This window comes from Perissodus microlepis, chromosome 5 (genome assembly GCF_051167445.1).
Source record: "Perissodus microlepis isolate ML-2025 ecotype Zambia chromosome 5, ASM5116744v1, whole genome shotgun sequence".
In the NCBI taxonomy this organism is placed as follows: Eukaryota; Metazoa; Chordata; class Actinopteri; order Cichliformes; family Cichlidae; genus Perissodus; species Perissodus microlepis.
The window spans coordinates 15,651,110-15,670,447 of record NC_140465.1 but is presented as its reverse complement, the minus strand read 5'-3'; the positions used below and the strand labels follow the sequence as shown (position 1 = coordinate 15,670,447).

Genomic DNA, 19,338 nt, shown 5'->3' with positions numbered 1-19,338 from the left:
CATCAAAATACAATGTCAGCCTTCCATCATCTGCAATTTTTTCATTAGATGCCAAAGCAGGGTTGAATGAAATCAGGAAATCTCCAAAATGAGCTAAGCTCATCAAAAAGTATGACTGCTGCTCACGGAGGGGGAAAAAAAAAAGGAATAAAACTTTGGCTGATTATGCCAAATGCCAAATTATTCTCTCGTTATAGAAATAGTAACATGGTTTTTGTTTAGATCTGATCAGTGCTCATAGCTCACTTTAACATGCAACATAGCCACTGTCTAACTGAAGCATCCCATCTTCTTTTAACAACAGCCTGTAAATAATCCGAGGAGGCCGGCTTCCTGACTTTTGGGAGAGAAATGTTGTCCCATTCACACAGCTGATATGAATTTTAGCTGCTCAACAGTTCTGAGTCTTCTTGGTCATGGTTTTCATTTCATGGTGCTCCAGATGTTTGCAGTTGATGAAAGGTTTGCACTGCATGCAGGCCAGCACCCAGACTTAGTAATGCAGTATGTTGTTTAGCATTATCTTCCTGAAAAAGACATCATATGAATAAATGAGCATATGTTGCTCTAAATCCTGTCCATGGCTTTCAGCATTGACGGTGTCGTTCCAGATTTCCAGATGTAATCTGTCAATTCCAAAGGAACTAATGGACCCTTTTACCATCAGAGATGTAGGCTTTTGATGGAGGTCAAGGACCTTGTTATCAGCTAGACAGTCCCTCTTTTTTTAGATGTGTGTCTGCCATCAAATTAAAAATGAGCTCATGTTTTTCTTGAAATCATAAATGTCTTATTTTAACCGTTTGATTTGTTTTCTAAGTTCTATTGTAGGTAAAATATGGATTTCTGAGATTTCCAAATCATCGCAATATGTTTTTATTTACATTTTATACACAATCTCAAGTTCTGTAGTTTGAAGTGGAGTTGTACAAAAAAACCTGAAAAAGATACACATGCAGCAGAAGAAATCGAAACCAAAGGCAAAACTAAACCTGAGGACTTGATCATGAGGACTGGTTTTTATATCGCACCTTTCTGCCTTACTGGAACACTCCGAGCGTTTTATTGTAAATGTCATGGTGCTGAGTCTGTGGACTCAGTGGTTTTGCTTATTATCTTATGTTTCAGGTTAATTCTTGTTAGGATTTTCATGTTCTGACATTTGGTATTTGTTTTGTATTTTGAGCTCCTTTTGTTCTGTGTCTCTGTGCCTTTGCTGGTCCCACGTCTCTGTGTTCCCTCCCTGTTGCCATGTCTGATGTCTTGTGTTAAGCTCGTGTTTGTTCATACCTGTTGTATTTGCTGTTTTACTTTGATAGTCCCTGTCCTGTGTGTAGTGTGTCTGGTTTTGTCTTGTCAGTTCTGATTTCTCCCGGCTTTGTTTCCCTCCTGTCTCCCATTCCCTGATTGCTCCTGTGTGTATATAAGCCCTGTGTTTTCTTCTGCTTGTTACTGGTCCGTCTGTATTTCCTCCGTGTTTCTTCCTGTGTCTCCACGTGTCATCCCGTGTTCCACCCTGTATGTTTTCCTGTCAGTTACGGATTCAGATTTATTGGTTAGATTGTCCCAGTTTAGGTTTGTTCTTAGTTTCCGTCTGTCCCATCTCTGCTCTGTCTGTATTATCACCTCATGTAAATAAAGCTCACTCATTGCATCGTCAGTGCCCGCGATTGGGTCCTTTTCCCTTCAACCCCACACGACTGCCGCCGCAGCTGTGACCTTATATTTTTTCTTATTTGTGGAATTAAAGACAATAAGGAGAATCGCAAAACAACATTTTTGGAAAATGGGAAAAACATAAAATAAAATGCAGGTCCACTAAGAATACTGTTCCACAAATGGAAATACGAAAGCTTTTATCTGTTTGTGTATTAAAGATATCTGTTCCAGGTAATACAGGTGTGGGGGTGACAGGAATGTGAAAACAGAGGGCAGGGCAAATCCTGTGGTTTAGGCCCATACCTGAACTCCAGTCATGTGTTAAGGAATGAACAACTCTGCTGTGATCCTGGATAGTGATATATCAGTGTTGCTGTGTTCAGGAAGAAGGCCCTCTCTCCACCAGCTCATAAAAAGACCAAACTAAACCCACACTACTGTAACATTTACTACATCTTATGTGTAGAGCATGCAGGCGGGGGGGCTTTCGGTCTTCCCTGACAGCTGTACAATTTAACAGCAGACATGTTGATAGTAGATCAACTGGCTGCTCTTGTAATCCTCATTCTTCAGAGGTGGATCATCACAGCCGCGGGGCTGACTCATGCGCCGGACGAGTTAAAAACCGCTGGAGCGCCAAGAGAACAAAGAGTCTGCTGTGGGACTCCGCTGAGCACGTCTCCGGAGCACCGGCTGTGAAATCTGAATCTGAGGATGATTATGGAGCACAAAGGACTGCTGCTGGTGCTGCTGCTGCCGGTGTTCAGCCTCAAAGGAGTATTTTGCGCAGTGGTACCATGGACGGAGTTCAGTGAAGCAACGGTAAGATGGCAGGTCGTTTTGTGACTTGTTTGAAAACTTCTCTAAAAGCAGACCTTTTTACTTTATCTAATCAGAGAGTCCTTATGATGTGTTTTAGATGTCTCTTTATTTTCCTGCCAAATTAGTTGATTTATCGTGGTCGCACATGACAGCTTTGTTGTTTTCTCACACATGCACAGGTTTATTTGAGGCAGTACGGCTACCTGAATGAGCCCACCGATACACTGGACCCTCGTTACCTAGAGGAGCTCATTGAAGCCCTCAGGTAAAGTAGATTATTGCTATTTCTACAGAGAACACACTTCCAGTAACATCTGCTGTTAGATCAGGATCCGTTAGAGCGATACTCCCTACACAGGATGTGAGGGAATGTCTTTTTTTCATTACTTTGCAGATATTTGATTTCCTTGTATTCATCAGTGTCTTCCAGAGAGTGAATGATCTGCCACCTACTGGAGAGTTAGATGAAGCCACACTGGAAGTGATGAACCAGCCCCGCTGTGGTTTGGAGGATCCTTTCAACAAGAAATTTCACAAGTACAGAGTGATGGGTGAGAAGCAAATTGTGTACATCGGTGGTTTTAACATTTACTTGCAACTGTTATACAAAATACCCAGCCAGTGTCACAATTTCCTGATTATTTTGGTTTGTTTAGTTTTTTTAGTTTCATAAAACCACGAGCAGCAAGACATCAGTGTTTCTAGTATGCTGAGGCTTTAAAGTTAAGAATATATGTATATTACACAAGACAAGCTGTCATGACCGGGTATAGTATGATTTAGTACTCATTTGTTAACTTGTTACAGCTGCAGATTAGCATTAAAAAGCTGGATCTTTAAAGGCAACAGCTATGACGTTAGTTTAAACACACTCCTGAAACAAGCTTTTCCATGCAGTTTCAAATTCATCCACTCTGCTACTTGAGGAGCTGACAAAATGCATTTTCAACCACCCAACTCTCCACGCATAAAGTACATAAAGTCTTGATTTCGGTTTCATTATGATGACTTAGAAACAAAATGTTCTTCTCTTTTAGGCCGCTGGAGGAAAAGGAGCTTAACCTATCGCATCTACAACTACACTCCTGACATGATCAAGTCAGACGTCAGGAACGCCGTCCGTTCTGCCTTCAAGTACTGGAGCGATGTGGCGGCTTTGACCTTCAGAGAGGTCGATTATGGCAGAGCCGACATAAAGATCTCCTTCCATAAGAAAGATGGATTCTGCTCTGTCCCATTTGATGGCCGTGGTAAGTCTTGTTTATAAATGCATGTGTCACTAGGTCGTCTGTGACTGGGTTGCTGGGACTGTTACTGTTTATTTGCTCTGGGTGCAGGTCATGTACTGGCCCATGCTGAGTCACCAGAATCGGGTATTGTCCACTTTGATGAGGATGAGTTCTGGACTGAGGGAACATATTATGGCACTAATCTGCGTATTGTAGCTGCTCATGAAATTGGCCATGCTCTCGGCCTGGGTCACTCTCAGTTCAGAAGCGCTCTGATGGCACCGGTCTACTCTGGTTACCGTGTCAACTTCAGGCTGCACTCAGATGACGTGAATGGCATCCAGGCACTATACGGTGAGTGTGTCGAGGGGGTCCTGCAACATGATTGGTGCTGTTACTGGACCTGGGCTGTCGATGTTGCACATATACAACATTTGTCAGTTTAAGGGTGATGATTCTGGGCTCTGATTGCATATAAGAAAACATGCAATCGTCCTAAAATGTTTAACTTATCTGTTTAAGGCAAACGCATCATAAGCACGTTAGCCAGTCCCACAACTCCAGACAGTCTGGTTCCCACAGTGAGCAGCCAGGGGACTGAGAACATCCCTGATCCCTGCACAGCAACACTGGATACGATTATATTAGGTAAGTTATCGATCAGTGTTTGTTAGACCAGCTAACTTTACATTAGGCCATCAAACATGAAATTAGTTTAAAGAATGAAACTGCAAGATACCAAGAAAGTAACCATGAGTTAAAAAGGTTAATAGATCTTGTTATTCAGATCATTTCTCATGAATGGCTGTTATTATTTGTTCAATCAGGTCCTTGGGAGAAAACCTTTGCTTTTAGTGGCGATTATGTGTGGACTATCTCTGACCTGGGACACAACCCACCTATAAGAATTGACAGACTGTGGAGAGGCCTCCCAGGAAACCTAAATGCTGCTGTGTACTCTCAGCGAACCAACAAGACATATTTCTTAAAAGGTAATTTTAGTCCAGTCAAGCTACACTTCAGTTACCCACCGCTCTCTGGGTCGGAATAGTCAGCGTAAAGGTTTGTGCTCTTTCTGGTCACAGGCAATAAAGTGTGGAGGTATACCAGTTTTGTTCTGGACTACGGCTACCCCAAAGAGCTGAAAAGGATTCCCCCTAATATCGATGCAGCCCTGTATCTGAAGAAGAACAAAAAGCTTGTCTTCATTAAGGTAGCTATGAAGAGAAGCACTTAAACATGCAGCTACATCCACACCTTCTATCCTCATTGCCTCATTTGTTTTTTTTTATTTCCATCACCCTGTGTAGGGATCAGAGCACTGGCAGTGGGATGAGCTGAAATACAACGACCTAACTTTCTACCCCAAGCCGCTCAGCATGCTCTTCACTGGAGTGCCACCCGCTCCTCATGCAGCCTTCACCTGGACCAATGGCAAAATATACATATTCAAGGGAGACGACTACTGGCGAGTGAATGAGCAGCTGAAAGCAGAGAGAGGCTATCCACTGAGCAAGAAGAAACGCTGGATGCGATGCTAGTGCGCCACCATCAGGGGGCAGCAGGTACCAAGAGGTGTGAAGCACAGGGCATTTACAAGCCACCCTAACCTCAAGAGCAGCAATTCATAGTAAATAATCACTGACCACATTAATGGAAAAGCTAGTGTGGGAACCTGTACCCTCTAGAGCAGGCTTGTGTTTGTGTGTCTCTGAATGCAGGATTGTGCAAACTTTTGTATTATATGATCCTTGAGAAAAATCAAAGCTGTTTTGTTTTTTGTTTTTCCCATTTAACATGTGTGTTGGATTAGCTGTCACTATACACTCAGTAAGACGTAATACGATGACGGGAACGTGCACTTTCTGGTCAGTTGTGTTTCATGGACTTCATTGCGTTCAATGAGTAACACTGGTCTGCGAGAAAAGCACGAGACACTCACTCGTTCCCTCGTTTAAAGTGAAAATGTATCATTTTCTACGAATAAACAAGACATAACATCAACAATAAAACTGCGTCTCGGATTGCTCACAACATCTTCACAACAGTTGCCACATTGAAAGGACAGAAAAAAAATATTTACTGTGATGAAAGGGCGGTCTGTCTCACATTGTGTCTGCAAAGAAAAAAAAATCAGAAAACTGTGCGAGCGCCATGGCAACTCCAACCAATTGCAGAGTAGGAAATCCTCCCCATGACCTCTTTATTGCCTATGAGAAATCTGGTGAGTAATGCCGGCAGTGTTGCTAAGAGCCCGGAGAGACAAACAGTCTCAATAACTCCCCCCCGACTCAACAGACGACTAAAAACTGCTTATTATTAAACACATTTATTAATCTTTGACATTTCTATCAACAGGTATTTACAGATTCAGGCAACACGTGTGTAGTCACTGCAAAAAAAGATCCCAACAACGTCTGGATAATTATTTAAAAATCTACAGATCAACAACAAACATGCTTTGTTTTTGTTTAGTTTTTTCTTCTTTTTTTACTTAGCGCTACTAAGGTACTTGAACTTTATATAAATTAAATTATAAAAAGTGGACTCTAAATCACCGCCCATTTTATTGTGATGGGAGCTACATTGCAAAAACAGAAAGATCACAGAATTTGTTAGAGTTCTGCTAGAAGATCCCCCTAAAGGTTCCAGCAAAAGGTTTTTTCCTCTCTCACATCATTTAGTTTTCACTTCACTTTGTCTTACTCCACACAGCCAGGTCCTATAGTTCACTTTTTCATCATACTCCATCTGAAGAAATACACAAAAAAAAATTTACTGTGATGACAAGACCTCCCCCCCCAAAAAAAATTCCTACGATCGGACGGGAAAAGGGTAAAACGGGTAATAACACGACACTTGATTGCGATGACTAACTTCTGAAGTACAGTACATGTAATGTCAAGCATTGCTTTGTGATGTTCACTATCAGAACAGAAACACATCTGTCTTCGAGGCTCATTGGGCTGTTATGTGCTCAGTGAAGAGTGGAAATGGTCGACCTTTATTTTTGTTCGTGTCTGGGGTTTTTCTTGTGTTTCTCTGTGAAACACAGAAGTTGCAGTGGTTTTAGCCTCATCCTCTTACATTCTCCAGCAGCGCTGTGTTTTGCTGAACACCTGCGACCCACTGAGGAGAAAATCAGTTCAAGGGCGACAAACACCCCATGGATAGAAGAGCAGTTATTAACTTCTACTCTACATTAGGAAGACACAGTTGGAGAACCAGAGTGCATTAAGTAGTCCCTTCTTATGTTTGTGCTGCTCAGACCCTGACGACTGGCGTTGTGGCTGTGAGGGGCACCGTGGAGCCAGTGTCGTAGTCCAAGTCGATCGTGGTGTGGTTGGCGGTGCCCAGGCTGCTAAGGGAAGTGCCGGTGCCCATCTGTCTGTCCCGCAGACTTTGCAGGTAGCTCTGAGGAGGAGAAGAAGAAGAAAAACAGAGAGATTAGCGAAGCGAACAAAGAGCTAGAAAAAAGTCCAGCGTCTAACGTCTAATCGCTACCGCACGCGGCATGTTTGTCACACTGACCGGTGCCAGTAGATCCCCAGCGTAACGTTTCACTGGGGTGGGTTTACGGCGGTAAGTGCCTTCCTGCCCACCTGCCTGCTGTCGCTTCTTGGCGTCTTTCTCTCGGATCCGCATCAGCTGGACTCTCTTCTGTCTCCGACTGATGACAACTATGAGGTGAAGGGAAAGTTCGAGAGCAACTTTTATCAATTGTGAATCGTGATTGAAAAAATGTGAGTCTATATTTATGAAAGTAATATAAGAAAAAAAAAAAGTTAATTTTGTGAAAGTGAAAGTTTGCTATTTTCACTTCATGTGGGAAACCTAAGCTTGAAAAATTCCAGCAGTTCAGATTTAAATGATTTCACAAAAAAGGGTCAGAAGATGTGATGTGATCGCCAAACTTTGCTTTCATACGGAGAGAATACTTTGATGCTAAGTTTAAGCCTTGGCTTGATTTGATTCATCGGAGGACTGAAAGCGCCACGCTTACCCTCTGTGTGTGAGAAGCTGTTGTCCGTCAGTTTCCACTGGACCAGCACTCCTATGAGGCTGAGAGCAGGCCAGATGCCCAGAATGACCCAGCTGTACCAGCAGAGCGCCTGTCCGGGTGTGAGGCGCAGGCATTCATACACGTACATTCCCAAAACCAGCATCTCCACAAAGTAATCGGCACACACTGTCATGATGGCCGCCCCAAACACAGCGGTGGACAGCATGGTGAACATCTTCTGCCACTGCAGTGTCAGCACGGCAAACAGCATGCCCGATCCCAGAAGAGCGCCTAGCGGCACCCACAGTGTGGTAGGTGTGTAGAACTGCTGAGTGACCAGCAGGGCGGCGAGAGCCAGGAGGAAGCCGAGCAGCAGGCCCGTCATGAAGAGGCCGACGCTTCGCACGAGCATAGTGACGAGGCCGCACAGGAGGCCTATACCGAGGCCGATGCCCGCGCTGGCCTCGACGCTCAGCTGCGTGTCCAGCACGTGCTCCTTGTGGCACAGCAAGAAAATGATGACCGAGCCAAACATCAGGCCAGACAGGAACATGACAGCTTTGAAACACCGGTAACCTGGCAGAGGAGGGCACACAGGAGAAACGTGTAGTGAGGAAATTAGAGAATGAAGAACTGGAAGGAAACTAAAAATGAAGTTAGGCCAATATATGACCATTAGATAAAAACAGCAGACTGCACGTGCGCCTGCAGTCTCATGTCGCCCCAAGTTTCAAATTCTGTAAGCCAGCAGAGATCCTCACCAAAGAAGCAGTAGATGATTCCAAACAGGCAACACATGGAGCAGATGACGGTAGGGATGACATCATACTTCCTCTCTATCTCCAAACTACAGGCATCTGCCATGGCTGACCCTGCCCCCTCAGAGCTCAGTCCAGTGGGATCCGTCATCGTGTTGAACTTTGAGGCTCTGGGACAGGCTGAAAGTCAGGATAAGGAAGGCGGGGACCGCTGTGGGCGTTATCTGAAGTCCATCAGAGCAGGTGTGGTGACTGCAAGAGAAGAGAAAAGTGCCGATAAAACAAGGAAACCTAAGAAAGGGTGACCGTATCCTAGTCAGTGAAGCGTTTTTTAATGCTGATTAACACTGAAAATAAAGTAATTCAAAAGTAGGGTGTTAAATCTTCGGCTCTGTATGTGCAACTCTCACTGCAACTCAATAAAACCCCAAATGTTGCAGTCAAACATCTCATTCACTCGCTCCGCTCATATGCAAGCTCAGATCCTCCTGAAAAGGAATTTTTGTCAACAAACTCTGGTTTCATGGTAAAGGAATTATGTTTCTTCACCACGTTTTACCGTCTCATGAAAACCACTCTTCTACACCCAATTTTTTAACACTAACAGATTGTGTTTTTAATTTTCTCTCCCCTGAGTAATTCACCGTCCTTAAAATAAATAAATAAATAAATAAATCACCAATCGTTTCGTGGAAAACAAAGGCACAGATTTATCTATGGGCTAAATTGGCCCCAAGTTCACTTTTGTAACTGCAGGCGACTGTTAATATTTCCCCACCACCTTCTCTTCTACTCTGTTATAATCTCTTTCAGAGGAAGGGCACCAACAAGCACTCTTAAAAGATTATATATGCTATTTAAGCTGGCAGGCCTGCAGATCGCCACAGAGGGCTGCAGTGGGGCTAAAGACTTATGGGTGGACTGCTCTTTCTGAGGCTGCTGGCAGGCCTCCTGTATGAGCTCACCGCAGCTGAGATCCGATTACAACTAACTCACGTTTCTACTTGAGACACTCAGGAACATTCGGTGCTGCCTTTTCTCCTTAATATCCACTGTCCATCTTTACCTCACCGTGTTTCACATCGAAGTTCCCCCACCTTGCAGCTGTTTTCTCTTTAACTCTACAAACTCTTCTATCTGTTCCTCAGACAGAAGAATGACTAATTTGGATGTCCTGCCTAAGAATGACTTTACATGGAAAAAATGAACTGGCCACTGGAAATTTCTCTTTTCTTTTGCAGTCTCTCACAGTTCTTCTGCCTTTTTTCCCTCTCTGCCCCTCTTCTTTCTGTCACTGAAACTGAAAAGTCCCAATTCTGTGGTCACAGAAGAAAAAATACATGATCAGTGCCACTCTGCTGAGCTTCCCCTGCATTTCAAAACTGATTAATGACTTAAAGATACGCATATCTTACTTTTCTCATAATAAAAAACCCTCATTCTCAGACTATAATGACTCCTATTTGTCAGTTTCTTCATTGGAACAGAAAACCAAAAGGAATAAGCTGTTGTGCAAATAGAAAGATTGCAAAAATATATATATATATATATTTTTAAAAAGTAATGAAACCAAGCTGTGCTCTCTGACTACAGCAGGACAAATAATAAAAAGGAGAAAAAAACTTTTCTAACAAGAATGACTACTGTGGGCCAGATCTCTGTTTACAATCATGACTATAATCTTCACATCAGCCCTCGCCAGCTTACAATGAAGGCCCATACTCAGCTCTGGGACGCAGCTATGCACAGAGGTCCGGGCAGCATCGGTGGATCAGTGCAAATATGACAGCTGGTGGGCAGAAAGGGTGGTAGTGTCTTTCTTCGACATTTTTGCATTCTTTGTATGATTAAGGGTTAATGCTACCTCCTAAAATTCAGAGTAAGCACTAAATTTCGAGCAGATGTTCGTGTCAGTGTGTTGTGAAAGAGGTTTAGAAGGGAAAAAATCCCTTACTGTTAGAGGCTTTTGTTTACCTCCGGCTGGGGAAGTACTACGGTCTCCCTCCTCGTGTTACCAAAGGTGCGGTCATGTGAGAGAAGGGGAAAGTTTTGTTTATGCGTGACTCTCTTTAGGTATCAAATGAATTTGAATGAAGAAAGTTGGCTGATGCACTTTATTTATGAGTAGAGCTGACTTTTAGTGTACACTCAACTCAATGTTAAACCCAGCTGGTTTGTGTCAAAGACTCTTTGCATTAGCTGGTGTTATTATGACACCTGGTCAGTGTTGATATGAAACAGCTGCTGTTTTTAAATTTATTTTCCTTTTTTTCAAACTGTTTTTAAGTTTGATGGCTTCTTTATATTCCAGGCATCGTTACTCCTTTAAATTAGTAGAAGACTAAAGTCCTGGGTAGTTAACTGGCTCTAAACAACTACAGCAACACCAACCTGAATACTGTTTACCACGAAGATTTGTGGGCCGTTATTAAATATTATTACTTTTATAGTAATTCCTGTTATTCCACATTAACAATATTCCACATTTACACTCACAGGCCGGACTCTGAATGAACGCTTTGTCGTCTTCTAATTAGGTTTAGTTAAACAGCAGGAAGACGTCGGCGGCGCTAACACGTAATAACCCAGGCCTCTTCCTTTCTCTCACATATCTGGTTACTGTTGGATCTCATATCTTAACTGCTAAGATAATGACTTAATTCACTCTTAAACTAGAGATCAGCTCATATTTCAGCAGGATTTTAACAGCAATCTGCCTCAGCTTCACACACATATACACCCATGTTTTACTCCCATGCCTCTGCCTCATGCTGCCTCCTCCCTTTTCGTCACAATGGTGTCTTATGTGTAGCAGCCTTGGGAGTCATTGCCGCTGTGGGAGAATAGAGCCATTATGGGGCAAAACAAAGACTCTGAGGCCCATGCTGTGACCTCTAGTGGCACTCGGAGGAAACCATGCGAATGAAAAACGAGACCGCATAAAGATGACTGAGCGCAGCAGCAAGGACGCTGCTACATCCCAAGTCGTTTGCTTTAAGAGGGGAGCCAAGTATTTGCCTTCAGACGGCTGGTAAGTGATGAAGGGTGGTCCTAAACTAGAAGACAGAGCTATCAGTCTTAACGCTTGAACTCCCTGGAGGCCCCCCCGCCAAAAAAAAAAAAGCTTACAATGCAGAATTTTCAACAAGCTGCCTGGCAACAGATTCATTAGAAGTCAACTAGACTTTGAGTCTACAGCCACACAGGCAGCTCTCCGAGGCTGCACTTTGGCCTGGCAGCACTTTGAGTCAGAAGGTAGCATCACTGGTTTTCCCCCATGCAGCAAAGTACTGCACAAAGGTTAATGAATTCAATTCTGACGACTCAGTGGAAATTAAAGTGAAATTCATTAGTTTTACAGCAGCTATTTGGGAAATTTTCAAAATATGACACCCACATAAGCTAATAATAGGCACAAACACATACACAGGACCACCACCCTGGGGGAGCCTGGGTGTAGAGGGGGACATAAATGGGCCTTTCTAAAAACCTTTCTAAAGCATTTAAATCACAAGAAAAGCCTCTTTTTAAATTGTCCTTATTTTATTTATATAAAGACATAAAGAGGTCAAATAAAATTTTACCTTGCCTTCCTATAATGCAAAAAAAATCACTTGTAACCTTAAATCTACATTTAAGGTCAAGTATAACACCTACCCTTCCTCATGGAGGGTCTAACAACAGACAAATGAGAAGCAGCAGGATTTTAGGACATTTGTGCCCGTAGCCTGAGCAGAATAAGAATGAGTGAGGACGAGCTATTTACTATCCCCCCGCATGACAGGAAGAGCAAGCGGTGAATGGAAAGTATTGCTGTGCTTACACGGTGGAAAACAAGGGCTTTAAGCAACAGGTTAAAAAGCTCGACGTCAGAGGTGGACAACAATTTTCAGTTTAATCATGCGACCGTGGTGTGCAGCGCTACAAGGTTAAGTTACTTTAGTTAGTGTTAAGTACATATTTTATAAGTTTACTTACATTTTCTGGGGGGGGGAAACTACCCAAAGCTACTTCTGTGCTTACATTTGATATTCGCTGTATCACTGGATATAATGCTGCTACAGCTGCTGCTGGCACCTTGTTTACATACTTTGAATTAGGCCATGCGTCATCAATGAAAGTAACTCATTAGAAAACAAGCCCGGAAAATGCCCTTCATATAAGTATTCTTATAAATGCTTACCATGTGTCTCAAACTGCCACTCAAAAATAGGCCCATGCATCTGTCGCTTCTTAGATAAAACATCCCAAAAACTGCCAGAAGCTCTGCTGTGACAAACCGTCAGCTAATCCAAAGTGTTGCAGTGTGAGTACAATGAGGAATTAGCAACACGAATCAGATTTCTGTAGCTTCTCTTCATTAGTTCACAGTAAAGTCCACAATAGCTTTTAACCCTTTAAAGCACCTCAGAGTGCAGGTTTGTGGTTCCTACAGTTTTAAAAAGTCTTACTGAGGCAGACAGTGTAGCTCCTTTTATGAACGGGCCTGAAAGTTTCTGTACTGATCACACTTACAGTTATTGCTCAATCAATTTAGTTTTTACTGGAGAATCTCATATCATGAATGCCCTGAGCTTTGCTTCTCTCTGGCTCCATAAATTTCTGCGCCTCTGCTGCATGTCATTATGTCGTCCCTCCCATAATTTTATCTTTTTCCTCTTTGTCTTCTCTCTCTGTTGTAGTCTCTATTGTATTTTCTCTAGTCTCTTCTGTTTTGTCTCCATTGAGCTGGATCGGCCGCTCCCAAGTCTGCTTTTGCTGCAGATTTCTTCCAGCTGAAAACAGAAAATAGTTCCATTTCTCTTTGGGATATTGCACCATTGGAAGGTCTATACTTTACAACATAAAGTGCCCTGAAATTACTGTGAAACGCAGCTTGTACAGTTTAATAACTCTTTTGCACTTCATTTCCCTCCCTTCTTTGTGTCCTGTCTACCTCTGCACTGTTAAAACACAATGAACAAGTAATAATTCAAATCCCTTCTACAAAGCTCACTGAGCTCACACTCAGTATCAGCTGCAGCGCTATTGGAATAACGTTTTGTCCTTGGGTATCCTCCCCTTGAACACACCCAGCGGGGTGCTGTCCTGAACAGCACAGATTTGAGTGCTCAGCTGCTGAGGAACAGACAAGGCTGACTAAAAGTTCCCCACATAGCTAATGCGGGTGTGTTTAATCAAGGGGGTGGGCGTGCGCGATCACAGCCAAAGATTCTGGGAGCGTTTCTCTGACTTGACGGCCGGGGCCAGCTGAGAACTGAAAAACCTGCAGAGCTATGGCCTGGCCGTCTGACAGCTTCACTTGGAAGACCCTACCAAGAATGCGAGATGCACTGGGGTCTCAACAGTTGTTGGTATAAATTATGTCTCCTCAAGGTGAAGACCCCAACCAGCTGGAAGACTAACTGAGTCAAGAAAATAAAAATGCGAATAAAGCGAACTAATGTCACAGCTGGGGTCTTTAAATATGATAATACATATTGTGCTAAGCACAAAACTTATCAAAATAACATCTGCTTTAACTCTAAAGCAGACAGAGCAAGACTTCAAATGACCCACTGCTGAGCTTCCTGCCTCGCCGTAGCAGGAAACTGAGGACCACATGAGGAAGTGGAACATCAGGTTTCAGCAGGAACTGACCCCCTGTGTTTGTGACATGGACCAAAAAGGCTATCAAAGAGCTGGATTATCAACACACAAAGCTGAGGAAAAACAAGGCGGCTACCTGGAAGTCAAAAAACTAGCAGTGTCTTTAGAAACCATTTCACCTGAGAAATCTGACCATTAGGAAGTTGCAGGATAGGCAACCTTATGATGCAGCATTAATAAGCTTGTAATCTGTCTGGCTCACAGGCTAAGCTACACATAACACTTTCAATTATGTCATAATGCCCCAGCTTACGTGATTGTGGCTACTTTCAGAAGGGTTTTTTTGCATAGCAGCTACTGCCATGTTTGTATGCTAAGAACTTGCATAACGAACAAAGCACCACATGACAGTCAGTTTTCGCTTTGACCAGACTTTGAGTCCCTGCGGGCTTTGCATTTCTTCTTCATATGCATCCGTGTATGAAAACAGATTAGTAGCTGTCACAAACTCTTGGCTGTAGTCCTTTTATTTATTCATTCTGATTACTAAGTGCCAAAAAACTAAACACACAACACACACAGAGATTTATAAACTGAGCTATAAAACTAGGGGCAAGCTATTTGGTTCAAAACCTTTAAAAAACAGCATTTTTCAAAGCTGTTGAGGCGCAGGTAACTCAGGTCTCTCAGTGTTTTTTCACTCCATTGTACGTGAATTAACAACAACTTGTTTTTAACAACTTTCCACATATCAATCCATACTTTCAAGAGCCGTTTTAGGGCCACATGTGAACTACGACATCAACATAAACCAAATTTTTCACTGCACAAATCTGACCTGCAACTCCCCCCCCTCACTTTAAAGTTCTTCATGTATTCTCTGCCTCGTGGTCCTGATCTATACTAAAGAGATACCTACACACGCAGGGATCCGTACATCTGTCTATAAAGAAATGTCACAAAACTCAGTGCAATCGATGCCTTTAACCAAACAATTCAGAGGGGATAATAAACTGCCTTGTGACCACAGTCTCTTAAATGCTGAGTTCAAGTTAAACAATTTCTTCTATTTGTCTCCCAAAACTGACCCAGGTCAAAAAACCAACCTCATTTTCCACAGTGGGAGGTCCCTGAATTAGGTCATTACCCTGAGTTATGGAAATGCACATTGGCAGTATTTTCTTGTACTCTGCAAGACAATAAGAGAGCCACTAGTTGAATTTCTAATTCAGTCTAAAACATTCAGTCAAGTTTATATTTTCACTGCAAAATCATTTCCCCTGTAGTCCTGGGTCCCAATTACATCCACTTATGGCTCCCTTTTTTTTTTTATATGAGCAGCAATCTAACTTTTTTCCTGCTCTTTAATCTCTCCATTTCATGCTTGCCTGATTTTCGCCTCAATAAAAGAGATCCTTAGAGAGCTATTCATAGAGGCATGAAAAAATCTGCAATACAATGAGCAGCCTTTTGAAGAGAGTCACATGTCAGTGGTGCATGAGTGTATACTGTACCTCAGAGAAAAGGTCATTAACACAGTGAAAATATACTAATGTGTAATGTACATTCATCAACTGTGCTGTAGTAAGTTAGCACTGTGAGTGCACCGTATGTGCTGTAAGGAGGGGCAGGTTCACAAACGCTCTATTAACGTCTGTGGTTGGGGAGCAGCGTTTAGCAGGCCGTGCGGTGGAGTCTGATGTCCATATGTTAGCGCCAGCGTGGCAGTGTATGAGATAATATACGCGGCTGATGAACAATGACATGCAGGCCGGAGTCTAAATATAACCTCCAATCGTGAAACTTTGACAAAAGGCCACTCACTGAAATGTAAAGAAAGCCCAGTACAGAGGAAGGGACGTCAGAGCGTAACACAGCAGTGGTTCGGACCTCCAGTGCTGTGCCTATATACAGTACATCTGCAGCACTTCCAATGCAGCTCTGTCATTTAGAGCAGGCCTTTAACCCTCTCTGTATAATTCCAGCCTGCAATAATTGTACCCCCTACAGCGCCGTCACAAGCCGAAAATATCACACGTCCTTCATTTTCCCCCCAACTCAGCACCACCCTCATGCCACAGCTATAGCACAGAGTACTTTAAATAGTTTTTGGATGTTAGAGAATTCAGTTCAATTCAATTCAAACTATATAGCTCCGAGTTACAATAATGGCTGCCTCAAGGCACTTTATATTAAAAGATAGAGACCCTACGATAATACAGGGAAAACCCCAACCATACAATGAGCACCTATGAGCAAGCACTTGAAGACTGTGGGAAAGAAAATCTCCTTTTTAACAGGAAGAAGAACCCCCTTCAAAATTATGGTTTTTACTTCTTTAAAAGCTACATGTAACACTCAGTTTAGCTTCGTATCAGTACAAAGGAGAACGGTTAGAGTGAAAGAAAATTGATGAAAACGTGATGAAATGCAGATTTTTTTTCTGCACTGTAACAAAGACACAATATATACTGAGCCCTGGGTTGCCCCTCATTCATCGGAGTGTAAGTGTGTGTGTGTGTGTGTGTGTGTGTGTGTGTGTGTGTGTGTGTGTGAATGTTAGATAAGGCGGCTAGCCATAGAATAAAAAGATTGGTGAATGTGTATGTGAATGGGTGAATGAGGCTTGTAGCCTCAAGTGCTCATTCTTTGCCCTCGTAAATATAAAGCAATAATTCTGAATAAAATCCAACTGAAATATATAAAATCGAGGGTTTATTTTCTCATATAATTAATCATTTAGGAAAACACGACTGACATAAACTAAATGTATACCAATCAGGTACATTTTATTTGACCTGATTCCATTGCATTTGATGTTTTACGTTGTCGTTATGTAACACAATTGCATGGGAAAATGTACATGTTGTCAAATGATTTAAATCAGTATTTTGGCCATAAATATTTGTGTGCGTGTAAAAGTCAATTTAGCCCACATCTATTTAAATTGTACTCTGTATTTTTGCCTTACTTTAGTACTGAAGTTTTCAGAAATACACCTTTGCTGTAGTTTCCTAGCAGCTGAGGGAGTCACGGGTACAGAGTACTGGGGTCAAGCATGTGGCCTGACACACTAACACATATGTCTTGAAAATTTCAGAGGTGAACTTTTCTAAATAATCCTCATCCAACAGCATTTTGGATGTACAAGTGTATTTGTGTTTCTTGTTGCTTAAATGTTACTTGCCAATGTGCTGTAAGCCATTGCATTTAAATGTTAACTTAGATATTCCATCTTTAGCAAAAACATATCTCATATAAGTTTGAAACTGCAGATAAATAAAGAAGGGCAGCAAGTCAATGCTTTAGTCAGAAGAATAAAAACCAGCCTGTGGTCACTTTGAGAGAAAAAAATGCAACAACACAGACTGTAATCCACGTCCTACCGAGATGTCAAGTTAAAGATTTAAAATGTGCATACACTCACTCCAAAGAGTGTCTTGTGTGATTTTAGAGTGATTTTAGATGAGCAAGCATATTTTACTAACATCAAAAAGACAAAAACTGAGACCCATGCATCCACGCTGACATCTGCAGACTGACTTTCATCAGCCCCTGCTCTTCGCGCTTCCTTCTCCTCCTTCCCCAAAGCAGGGAAGGGCTTCCTCTCAGCCTGTTCAAAGGAGTTTTTAAAACCATCTGGTGCAGGCTGAGGGAGAAGGTCGTGTAGATGGCGGTGGGGAGGGGGTGCACGGAGGGGCTGTAACTGCAGACTGTGGTCCCCCAGTAAAGACGGGACCTGAAGGTTGTCATCATACTGCCCAGAAAAACCAAGAGGCACTCCTACCCTGGATCACACAGCAGAACCACAGGGCAGGGCTCTTTGCACGCCATCCACAGGCATAAAAAGATGTAACTATATAGTTATCCTTGAATGCACGCTGGGTGGATACAAAAGAAGGTAGGGTGTTGTTACAAACCACCTGTGGCTCTCACATAAAACCCGGATTAAAAGCACAAATCAGCAGGGGTTGATAACTTCAACTAAGATCTTGACTTTTATTTCTCCCCCCACACACAACTTCAGCATAACTAACATTGAGTTGTTAGCCTCCACTGATTAAAGCACATTACTGTGGGACTTTGGTGTAAGTGTCCGGTTCAGTGCGCACACAAAAAGCCTGCATTATCCCGGATCATTACGTCTTTGCGCCCAAAGGCTCCGGGATAAGTTGCATTACGTGCCTCAAGTTTAAAAAACTTTAAAAGAGGAGCAGCTGTAGAGCTTGGCATCGATCAGTCAGGATCTGGATTCAACAGCCATCAACAGCTCTATCAGTGGAATATATGCGGCTATTGTCTCCATACGGCTGTTAACTGAATTCAGATATCCACTGACACACTTAACACCGCAGATGACATCCAGAGTAGGCTGGCATTGTGGACGACACACACACACACACACACACACACACACACACACACACACACACACACACACACACACACACACAAATATGTTTTAAGTTAGCCTAAAGTTAAAGTTACAAACTTACCGACGCGCCCGTGAGCTGCTGAAGCCTCAAACTTTTCTGTGACACTCGGCCCTGTCAGGCAGGAAAGGCAGCCAACCATTCAAAAACACAAAAGCAGCGGCGGTAGGATTCAAGGGAAAACCGGTTTTCTCTCCTCAGGCTCTTCCTTTTTTCTTCCCCTAACTCACAAGCTCCACTAACCCGACAGCAGCGGCTGCATGGTCTTGCTCCCCGTCCCTGCCTTTCCTTATGCAAATCTCTTTAAAAAAAAAAAAAGAAAGAAAGAAAGAAAAAGAAAGGCTCCGACTGCAGATGTGCGGACCTTCAGCTCGCTTCCATTCTCCGGGTAGAGCCTCGGTCACTCCGACCCAACTTTCAAACTAAAATGTTCAGTTTCCGTCTCAGTCCACCTCTCTGGAAAATCTTACCAGTCCTCCCTCTCTTTCACACACACAAACACACACACACCTCCCCTCTCCTTTTCTTCACACTGAAATAAACGACACTTAAAAAAACACAAAAGAGGGAAAAAAGTTCTCCCTCTATCCCCCACCCTGAGCTAATCCCCTCTCTATCTGCATCCAGCCTCGGCAGTTTGGCCGTTGAAAAGCGGGAGGGAGGGGGAAAGGGAGTGGGAGGGTAGTGGGGCCCAGCTCAACGTTTTACTGTGGCTGCACCTGAGGGGGGGTTCATGTGAATGTTAGAGAGACAACAGCGTACACGTACTGCATATAGATTACAGTGTAGTGGGTTTTAAAGGACACGCTAAATGGGAGTTCATATTTAGACAACCTTTGCAAAGG

The 19,338-nt window shown here is 42.9% G+C and overlaps 2 protein-coding genes across 3 annotated transcripts; one reads left to right on the top strand and one right to left on the bottom strand.

Annotated features, from left to right (window-relative positions):
* Positions 1 to 2,261: 2,261 nt before the first annotated feature.
* On the top strand, positions 2,262 to 5,476 carry mmp19 (matrix metallopeptidase 19). Its single transcript, XM_084928193.1, has 9 exons — positions 2,262 to 2,481; positions 2,661 to 2,746; positions 2,902 to 3,032; positions 3,519 to 3,731; positions 3,819 to 4,064; positions 4,233 to 4,358; positions 4,538 to 4,702; positions 4,796 to 4,923; positions 5,021 to 5,476. Exons 1-9 carry the CDS (start codon positions 2,374 to 2,376, stop codon positions 5,249 to 5,251), a joined length of 1,434 nt encoding a protein of 477 aa, XP_084784319.1. The 5' UTR covers positions 2,262 to 2,373; the 3' UTR covers positions 5,252 to 5,476.
* Positions 5,477 to 6,023: 547 nt separating this feature from the next.
* LOC146386944 (transmembrane protein 198-like) lies at positions 6,024 to 19,128 on the bottom strand. 2 transcript variants are annotated; one of them, XM_084928194.1, is made up of 5 exons: positions 18,557 to 19,128; positions 8,475 to 8,723; positions 7,714 to 8,289; positions 7,242 to 7,390; positions 6,024 to 7,124 (listed from the first exon to the last, which is right to left on the bottom strand). In XM_084928194.1, exons 2-5 carry the CDS (start codon positions 8,620 to 8,622, stop codon positions 6,975 to 6,977), a joined length of 1,023 nt encoding a protein of 340 aa, XP_084784320.1. In that variant the 5' UTR covers positions 8,623 to 8,723; positions 18,557 to 19,128; the 3' UTR covers positions 6,024 to 6,974. The 2 variants fall into 2 exon arrangements, with proteins under 2 accessions (XP_084784320.1, XP_084784321.1); XM_084928195.1 differs by having other exon boundaries at positions 7,313 to 7,390.
* Positions 19,129 to 19,338: the final 210 nt, after the last annotated feature.

What these genes read in the sequence shown, in the direction of transcription:
- mmp19 (XM_084928193.1), top strand. Translation starts at nt 2,374, where the DNA reads ATGATTATGGAGCACAAAGGACTGCTGCTGGTGCTGCTGCTGCCGGTG. An exon ending in CAAGACATATTTCTTAAAAG is followed by an intron (nt 4,703 to 4,795) that starts GTAATTTTAGTC and finishes TTCTGGTCACAG; the next exon opens with GCAATAAAGTGTGGAGGTAT. An exon ending in AAAAGCTTGTCTTCATTAAG is followed by an intron (nt 4,924 to 5,020) that starts GTAGCTATGAAG and finishes CACCCTGTGTAG; the next exon opens with GGATCAGAGCACTGGCAGTG.
- LOC146386944 (XM_084928194.1), bottom strand. Translation starts at nt 8,622, where the DNA reads ATGACGGATCCCACTGGACTGAGCTCTGAGGGGGCAGGGTCAGCCATG. An exon ending in AATCATCTACTGCTTCTTTG is followed by an intron (nt 8,290 to 8,474) that starts GTGAGGATCTCT and finishes CTCCTCTGCCAG; the next exon opens with GTTACCGGTGTTTCAAAGCT. An exon ending in CTGGGGATCTACTGGCACCG is followed by an intron (nt 7,125 to 7,241) that starts GTCAGTGTGACA and finishes TCTCCTCCTCAG; the next exon opens with AGCTACCTGCAAAGTCTGCG.